Here is a 10,364-nt window from a genome sequence, read left to right as displayed (position 1 = left end):
GGCAGTTTGACACTTCGGTCAGTGTCAAACTAGCGTGGAACCCAGTGGAACCTGCGTGGAACATGAGTTTTGACACTGAACGAAGTGTCAAAATTACCGGGGTTGCTTCGTCGAAAGCGACACAGGGAAGCAAAAAAGGGATCAGAATATCAGATATGGGTTGCTGTGATGGTAAATTTCTTTTAACGAATTTAGTAGGAAATTTTAAGTGCACCCATGTGGGTCCTTCAGAAAATTATAAAAAAGTCTTCAATTGGGGTATCTGAGGACGCGTAGTTATTTCAGTATTATGAATACAAACACGGGAGTTAAGTTTTTCTACCCGTTCAAAAGTTCTCCGCGAAAAACAGTTTGAAACCGAGGTCGACTGCAATAACCCGTCCAAAAAGCGGAAAGAAAAATGAATAGACGCGTTTTGTCCTGTTGTCAATAGGCCGAAGAGAAAAAGTATTCGAATTATTGGAAGCGAGGCAAAAACGCGTCTATTAATACCTCCCCCGACGGTTTTGGTCGTGTTTTAGCAATCGTCCCCGTAAAAAAGTATCACAATTTGTTAATTGAAATTGTCCAAAATATATGGTTATTAAAGACAGATGTAATTAAGTGCTCGTTTGAAAGTAAATAAGTATATTTCTTTGTAATATAAGAAAAAAAAATGTTAAGCAGTTTTCGATAGCAGCTACTAAACTTTGTTTGGTCCTAAGAAGTACAACAGTGCCAAATAGCATCCACAAAAAAAACGAACAAGAACAAGCATTTTATCAGGTGAGCGTGGCTGTGTATGTGCGTGGTGCTACATATCCTACTTGTAGACCTGTACAATGAGAGTTACTCCTACCCCAGAAAATTGTCAACATTTATAGTGCATACCATGGTTCAATTATGTACAGGTTGGCTCATCTCATCAGCTGATTTTATTTATGTCATTGCATGGTCGAAGGGATTGTCAAACGGAGATGGCAAACTCAAAACGAAACCAACACATTGGCAACATTTTACTTACACATACAAAAACTGCTAAGTTTTATGTTTCCATTCCATACCATTCGCACCAACCCCAATACACAGATTTTGACAATTTGAACAGACATATTTTGTTGCTTTACAGATGAGCCAACCTGTATATAGTTGAACCATGGTGCATACAAAGAACATTTCAACTCACCATATTCACTCATATCACAAATCACACAAGAATATTGCGCATGTAAACATTAGATAAGCTCCTTTTTATGGGCAATTCTTACGTCATTTTCCTTCAGCTCTTGTTTTTTTCTCTCTTTCATTCGCTCAAACAGTCAAATGTGACGTAAATGCGCAGAATGAAGCAATTTTGAACTCATGAATGCGCAATCTCGGTACTCATATTAACAGAGTATATGTGGAACTTATATTCGAAAATCTGTGCAACTATCGAAATTGCCATCTGTAGGACGCATTATGTTCACAAACCCCCCTGAGTACATAGCTCCAAATTCTCAATTGTTCCTTTGCTCAAATGTTTCATCTCTACGTATGTATATACCCTACAAGACAGGTACCCGTTACCTAATCGATTACTTAATCGTCACCAATAACTTGTTCACCTATTATCGTCTTAATGACTTTTAGATTGCTGTCGTGAAAAAGGTAACGCATACGCTCTCTCAAAATCGTGTATGTGTGACTCGCTTTCTCGCTCTTACCTATTGTGTTTTCGACATTCCTTCTCGCTCGATGTTACATTTTTAAGTTACTTCATCAATTATGTTTTCGTTATCGCTAACCAAAACATATGCAACAACAACAACACGGGTAACTGGCCTATCGGTTACCCGTATCGGTTACCTTCTGTCAAATCGCTTTTTCCATGAATGAAACGCGTCCTTTATGTTCAGATAATATTTAATTATAAATAATTCATATATACAATGTTTTTTTACAATTTAAATTATTCCCTTATTACTCTAGTGAACTTTACATATGTGTATATTGATATGTACAAGCTAATTAAGTACAATAACGTCTATTAATAGCTGTGCCCTTTCTGAAACTTTCGAAGCTCAGTGATGATGCCCAATTTTTCCTGCGCTGGTGGTGTTGTTCAACATCAGTTTGCAGAGCCATATGAGTTTTGTAGGGATAATACCGGAAGCCCCAATTTGTGCTACCAAAGTCGATCTACAGGTGATATTGATCCTTTGGTCTTGACCCTTTCCCATAGTATGCTTCTTAGCGCCTTATCTGTGGTACTAAAAAGGCGGGGGGATAGTTGTCGCAGTTTTCTTATAATTTGAGCAAATTTATGTTCTTCCTTCAGCTACAGCTGGAATATTTGGAATATTGCTCTGCGCACATCGTCAAAATCAAATTACCTAGGATGAGAAAGAAACTAATATCAGTAAGGATAGATTAAAGTTTTTAATATATTTAACCCGAAAAGTGTTCTATAAATAGGGCTCCACAATTAGCTCTTTTCTGAGAGGCCAAAGGCACAATGGAGATTTCAGATAACTAGAACTAGGGGTACCCGAAGATACTTCGCTGTTGCATTCATAGAGAACACAACATTATAACAAGGGATAATTGATTGATGTTGCGAAGGAAATTAGACGTGCTACAAAAACAAACAAATGCAGATGGCTGTTTAATTCAACAACAACAATACCTGTTTAATTCATTATCCGTAGTTCTTGTATGGACGTGCAGTATGAAAAGTGCAAAGTACTGCTAAAACTGATTTTCCCGAGTAACCCGGGAACGGATTGATGTGACTACGCCTATCCTTCTTTAGCAGCAGGGTCTAGAACCAGTTCCCTATTGGACAGGAAAATAAACGTTTGGTTATCTCCAAGTTGATCATATGCTATTACAGAATATACTCGTTTGCTGCATCCGACCAGTACATCCAACTTTCGCATATTTTCTGGGCTCAGCAAGGGTATCCTCCTGAATGGTGCATTTGTTGCACGCTGCTGCCTGGCCGCTCACCCAACAACACAAGACACGACGGAACTTTCCTTGGGACACGCAAGGTCACTAAGGCTTGTCATGGCTCCAGTGGGTTAGGGGGCTTAGAGTATACCCGCGGTAGGCATGCCTGCGTAAGAGGCGATTAAAATACCAAATTGGTTCGGGGGGTTGTGTAGCGCAACCCGTTCAATGGGTTGCCAGCGCAATATATAGCTTCTCCAACCCAATTGTGAACCTCACCTACCCGTGGCAAATCCTGTTTCTTTAACAGCCGAGGCTCTGGCGACCCCATGTTCCTTATGGATCTACATTTGAAGGCGCTTAGTTAGCTGATATCGCTTACTTAAACGGTTGATTCTAAAGTAAAAACCAAAACAAAATATAGGTTAGGTTGAACTGGCGGGTTCATGACGAAGTCACATAGACTGAATGAGTCCGTTACCAGTAGTGTTACCAGAAGTTTGTTTTAACGACCAAGCTAAAAACCCTATCAACAACCAGGACATGTTATAAAATAACTCCGTCCTCTTGGGAAATACCAGAAGCTTCCTAAAACTTAAGCCACTTGCTGCTTCTAGATCTGACAGCTGTCAGCTGGAGTCTTAGCCTGGCAAGCGCAGGGCACGAGCACAGAACGTAATCGATCGTTTCCTCCTCCAACCCGCACTTCCTACATCTGCTATCACTGACCAAGCCTAATTTAAAGACATGTGACGCCAGAAGGCAGTGTCCAGTAAGAATACCCGTCATGAGTCTAAGTTTAATGATAATGAAAATATAAGAATCAGTGTTTATGAATAACATATTTTAATTAATCTCTTACAACAACGTGATCGGTGGCTACATCGTAGATAGTGTGGTGTTCCACCTTGTATAAACGTGGGTACTGTATGTGCTGAACCGTGCAAATGGACATAAGCAGTAACATTATTCACATAAACATAGCTTGGTATTTGTGCAGGCATCAATATAGCATACAATGGTCCAGTTCGGTGTGCACCAGCCACTGGTACAAACACTTTTGAATGCATAGCCTTCATATAGATTGGATGTCCAGCAGTGCTCCGGTTGTGCCAAAATGTAATGGGCTGCTCAGTCTCTTGGTACGGCTGTATAGGTATGGGCGGGTGCAATGTATTACTAGTCTGCTCAAGATCGTATGGTACATAGATGGCTCGAAGACGCCAGAGGGGATTGGAGCAGGAGTTTTCGGACCCAGAACCAAAATATCAGTAACTCTAAAAGCACATCCGAGCATTTACAAGCGGAAGTATTCGCCACAAGTTAGTGCGCTAAGCTGAACCTTCAGCGCTGATACCCCAATGAAACAATTGCCATACTCAGTCAGGCCCCACTAAAGGCATTTGCGGCGTTCGAAATAAAGTCAGCCCTGGTCCTTCAGTGCGTAGAAAAGCTAAATCAATTAGGAGCACACAACGTAGTACTGTTGCCCTGGGTCCTAGGCCACAGGGGAGTAGAGGGTAATGAGCAGGCGGACTCAGTGTTTAATTTATTGCGTCCCTCCCACAAATTGTCATCCTCCCAGCAGATCCTTGCAGCGGGTCTGCGCCATACTCTCCTCTTCCGGGAAGGTATCGACCCCAATCCGGGTCCTTCTCCTGACCCCGGTCCTGAGAAATGAGTTTGCTGCGTTTGCCGGGAAAGAATATTTTTAGGACGGTCATATATATAGGGGCCTGAAATATTTCAATGAACTTCCCAATCACATAAAAAGTAGTAATAACTTCAATACTTTAAAAAAAAGTTTATTGGAGCATTATAAAACCCTTCCAATAAGATAAAGTTTTTCTCCTCTTATTTTTTACATGATATATCCGATACTGGAGCGCGAAAAGGGAATGGTAATATTGGAAGCAGCAAAATACAATGCATCCGGCCCTAAGGAAAAGAAAATCGGTTGCCACCTGTAACTCCAGACAGTTCCAACAACTAATTTCGCTGGAATTCGGTATTTCCAGCTGATATTTACTGTTGCTGATCGGAATCACTCGCATTCCGACAGTATTAATATAACAATAAAATTATATCATGTGTAACAAAAATAACGAAAATAAGGCCAAACAAAAGTTGGAGCAGGGGGGATTGGAAACACGTCCTTTTCAACCTCCCATTATATATTGAGCTATGCTAATCGGAATCCTCATGCATTCCGACAGCGTCTTTACTAAACAAAGTTGAGAGGTGATTGGATACACGTTATTTTCAATTTCCAACATCCAAAGACATGTTTAGCTGTGTTTATCGGAGACTAATACATTCCGACAGCTTAAAATACACATAATTGAAAAATATAAGTTCCAAATTTTGTTGCCTTAACTGGGACCATTGGCGGATTGGAAACGCGTCCTTTCCAACCTTCCTTAAATGAGTGGCTCCCAGACTCGTCCCTTTGTCACGCTAGTAAATATGCTGATCGGAATCACATGGCATTCCAACAGCATATTCAATAGAAATAAGTGATTATAACAATGAATTGTACTTAGTAGTTTAAGTTTTAGGCCTAAACAGCCGTAATAATAAATAAATTAAATTAAAAAAATACTATTGTCAGTGTTTCACGTGCAAGGGATGGTTGCATCGGACAGGTTGCTCTGGGCTAGATTCCAAAATCCGGCGTCCTCGTAACTTTTATAAATCTTTTGTGGCTCTTGTTGTTCACGGCCTCATTACATTATGAGGAAATACGGCACCTGAGAACACAGCCGTATGAAGCTAAAAAACACAAGCATGTCTTCAGTGAACTCCACAAACAGGCGTCGGACCTCTATGCCGGTGATTCCTGTACTCAAAGAACAAAACTAGCAGAGGAAGAACGCACTCTCCCTAGGGAAACGAGAGTAGTCACTCTAGCTCAACTAGACTCTTACCTATCCAGAATCAACCCCGACATACAAAACATTGTCCTGCTTGTAATGTGTCTCCACATGACACCAACCCTCTCTTTAACTGTATTGTGGAACCAACGCCTCTAACACTCCTCTCATTATGGTCCACACCTGTTGAAACAGAGTTTCCTTGGGCTCCCGTTAGAAGACATTGATGACAATTTGTGATCGGTCGCACCTATTGGATGGGACGAAGCACTGCTATAACAACAACAGTAGGCGGACAGCCTGGAAAGAGAGGCAGCAACTGCATGACCCATCGATCCCGAGCCGTTCCTGGCAGTTGGATCACTCAATAAATGCCCCTAGTAGTAGAAGGGAGGGAAAAGAGAGAACACTGGCGCAATATGCCAGGCCTGAGTCAATCTAAGTTACTGTTAGGGGGTTAGAGCACAACTCGATATAGGGCATTAATAGGCTTCTCAAAAAGATAACCTAAGAATCCTAACGGCTATTCTTACAAGACACTGTAGACTGAACAGTGACATGCAAAAGCTGGGTATAATATCGAACAACACATACCGATTTTGTGATGGATCAGCAGACGGCGGACCATATCCTTCTAGATTGCGGCGCAATTTCAAGACGTAGGGCTAAGTTTATGGGCTCACCATGGCCAGAGCATTCCCACATTTAATCCCTCAAGCCAAGAACACTGCTGGGGTTCATCAAGGAAGTCGGCTAGGATGAGGTTCTGTGAAGGAGATGTGCAAGTCACTGTGCAATCCTCAATAAATTATCTATCTATCCACGTTCCGGTATCAAGCACCATTGTGGTACTAGCCCCACCATCTCGGGAACTATTGACATGACTACATTAAACCTTCTAGGGATTGAATATTAATAAAGACCGCAATGCGAAAGTCTGCTAAAATGTGCCATTCTCCATGGAATGCTCGATATATAACTTTCCACGTTTGGAAACAGTGATGAAAAGAGCAAAATTTACTAAAATTTTAACTGGCTGTGGGTAATAAGGTGTTTGTGTCCTCTGTTAACGCAATATAATGACAACTGCGACGCAGGGAAAATGACAAAAATCTTGTAAATCTACTGATAATAATTAATTAATTCCTCCCCTTCTATGCAGTTCTATGCACACATACATATGTATTTTTCTCTCCAAACGCTAATTAAAAAAATTAATTGGTTTTCACATGAACTGCGAACTCTGTCTTATTTGCATTCTTCACTTGATTATCAACAAAAGCATGACAAATTATTTAATATGGTAGCCAATTTAGTTACCCTTTCTGGTGCGATGTTTCCTGGACAATCGGGCCTGACTAGACTCGATTTTTTTTTTGCCTTAAGAGAGCGTGCTTAACGCGAACCATATCATATTATGGCACACCTTTGGTGATGCAAACAATCAGACATTTCTGCTTCTAATGCTTCTAGGATAGCAGCAGCAGCTCCCGGTGGCGCCACATAAATAACAGTTGCATGCCGATAAGTTGCCTTTTTTGCTCTGGCTACCTATTCAATTTTAATTCACATTACATTATCTACTATTGCAATTTTTAATCAATACAAATCAATATAAATTACCGAAGCAAATACTGGCAAACCAAGATGCGTAGTTCCCCCCTTTTTTAGGGAAATACATCCAACCAGTTTGGTACCGTATTCCAAAGCATGTTGGTTGTACAGTACCTTGTATCCTTGGCAAATGACACGTGAATCTGCATTTAATTGTAGATTTCCTCTGATTTTGGCATATTCTGAGCTGAATCGCAATCCGGCGGAGATGCTATCTATTAGAATAATATAACATTTTTTTTATTATTTAAATGCACATACGTATGAATGAAAATCAGAAAGTAAATAATGTTGTTGTTGTTGTAGCGATAAGGACACTCCCCGTTATCGACTTTGTTGGTCCTTTGCCGGATGCAGATCGGGTACATTCCGGGAACCATTAAGGTACTAGCCCGACCATATCGGGAACGATTTAGTATGACATGAAACCTTGTAGGCCATCCCGTCGATTCTATACATCTTAATATGGTAACGATTTAAAAGACGGTGCCCCACCTAATTTTTATCAAAAATTATCAAACGTGGAATCAAAAGACGCGCTTCGAGCTCCGTTTTTATTATTATTTGATATTTTTAAATTAGGTGGCGCACCGTCTTGTAAAACGTTACCGTTAATATTATTTTGGGCGAAGGCCGCCAACGCAAAAAGATGGTCTCTGCAACAAAATTTTTAATTTCCGTCACATGTCACAACTAAAATTAACTTAATATTATTTTGGGCGAAGGCCGCCGACGCAAAAAGGTGTTCTCCGCAACAAAATTTTTAATTTCCGTCAAATGTCACAACTAAAAGCACAAGATATTTTTCGTTGTAAACAATGATATTTTTTCCCCGTTTCAAAGTTTCCCGGAATAATTAATGAACTGTCATTTCGATGACAGCATGAAACGTCGATGTGTTAGTGGAGAGCGAAAAAAGCTTTGAGTGTGTGGGTGAACTAGTTACCTCCGTCTTGTAGGGTATTTGTACACGCCAAACGGTGAGAGAACTACTGCTTCGCTCATTTTCTGTTGAAATAAAATATTGTTTCCAATTACCTATATTGGTTTGTACCAAAATCTTTAAAAAATTGTTCTAAAATAATTGTTAGCGCACAAAAAAACTTTAAAGAGAAGTAATAACTTAACCGGCCTATTTTTTTGGACAAATTTTACTTACACGTAAAAGCATAGGTCTTTATTTAACAGATTCTTTGTTTCTCATATTAGGTGCTTTAAAAAAAATGAAATCAGAAATAATGAGTCAACTTTTGTTCAAACTCACTAAATTTATTTATTTATAACAATTAATTGCAAATTTGACCCAAATGTTTTTTGCATTTCCAGATTTTATGCCCACTTTAGATATAGCACGTCTTATAGTGAACAAAAAACAAATAAATTTGCTACAAAGATATTACATTAAGATTTGTATATTGTCTTTTATGCTAATTTATTTTGATATTTCTTATTTTATTTTATTATATTATCTTTTATCACGTTGTATATTAAATTTGCTACAAAGATATTACATTAAAATTTGTATATTGTCTTTTATGCTAATTTATTTTGATATTTCTTATTTTATTTTATTATATTATCTTTTATTTCAACTTAGTTTATTATTATTTAAATGCAACTTGATTGAATCGGAAAATTTCACGTTGTATATTAAACGAAAAAAACCACCCAAAAACGTTTTCGATTTTAGGTCGAAATATTGCATAGGCAGTATATTACCCACTATCTATATATTAATACGCTAACAAAATTTCCATACAATCAATTGACAGGCTGTTTCGCATACTTAGCATACGTAAAATCATATAAAAGTTATATGAATTGATTCGTATTGATCAGCCGCAGTGCATAGGCCTATCTTTGTTAACAAATATTACTCTATTTGTTTATAATTAATAGAAAAAGTTTTTTGTAAATTCGAAAATATGTGCAACTATCGAAATTGCCATCTGTAGGACGCATTATGTTCACAAACCCCCCTGAGTACATAGCTCCAAATTCTCAATTGTTCCGTTGCTCAAATGTTTCATCTCTACGTATGTATATATTCGTACACGCCAAACGGTGAGAGAACTACTGCTTCGCTCATTTTCTGTTGAAATAAAATATTGCTTCCGATTACCTATATTGGTTTGTACCAAAATCTTTAAAAAATTGTTAGCGCACAAAAAAACTTTAAAGAGAAGTAATAACTTAACCGGCCTATTTTTTTGGAAAAATTTTACTTACACGTAAAAGCATAGGTCTTTATTTAACAGATTCTTTGTTTTTCATTTTAGGTGCTTTAAAAAAATGAAATCAGAAATAATGAGTCAACTTTTGTTCAAACTCACTAAATTTATAACAATTAATTGCAAATTTGACCCAAATGTTTTTGCATTTCCAGATTTTATGCTCACTTTAGATATAGCACGTCTTATAGTGAACAAAAAATAAATAAATTTGCTACAAAGATATTACATTAAAATTTGTATATTGTCTTTTATGCTAATTTATTTTGATATTTCTTATTTTATTTTATTATATTATCTTTTATCACGTTGTATATTAAATTTGCTACAAAGATATTACATTAAAATTTGTATATTGTCTTTTATGCTAATTTATTTTGATATTTCTTATTTTATTTTATTATATTATCTTTTATTTCAACTTAGTTTATTATTATTTAAATGCAACTTGATTGAATCGGAAAATTTCACGTTGTATATTAAACGAAAAAAAACGACCCAAAAACGTTTTCGATTTTAGGTCCAAATATTGCATAGGCAGGATATTACCCACTATGTTTATTATTAGGCTAACTTTGTTTGACTATATGCCCATTAATCGGATGCTTAAATCCCATAATCCTAATTTGTTTATGTCGCTTAAAATTATGAAATCAATTTTATTTTAGTAAATATGTTTGCGTGAATAATTTCAATGTTTTTCTTTTTTTTCTAATTTATTCTGCTTTGCTAT

General features: G+C 37.7%; 1 protein-coding gene across 1 annotated transcript in view; it reads right to left on the bottom strand.

Moving 5' to 3' along the window:
- Positions 1 to 1,872: 1,872 nt before the first annotated feature.
- The window catches only part of LOC137244470 (cilia- and flagella-associated protein 53-like), a 131,460-nt gene continuing 122,968 nt past the window's right edge, over positions 1,873 to 10,364 (bottom strand). Inside the window, exon 5 of the mRNA XM_067773492.1 lies at positions 1,873 to 2,354. Within this exon, the coding sequence (XP_067629593.1) occupies positions 2,346 to 2,354 (9 nt within the window). The 3' untranslated portion in view covers positions 1,873 to 2,345. The remainder of the gene's footprint in view (positions 2,355 to 10,364) is intronic.

The sequence above is a fragment of the Eurosta solidaginis genome, chromosome 3 (assembly GCF_040869045.1).
Source record: "Eurosta solidaginis isolate ZX-2024a chromosome 3, ASM4086904v1, whole genome shotgun sequence".
Classification (NCBI taxonomy): Eukaryota; Metazoa; Arthropoda; class Insecta; order Diptera; family Tephritidae; genus Eurosta; species Eurosta solidaginis.
Note: the sequence above shows the minus strand (reverse complement) of the source record. Positions and strands in the feature narration are given on the sequence as shown.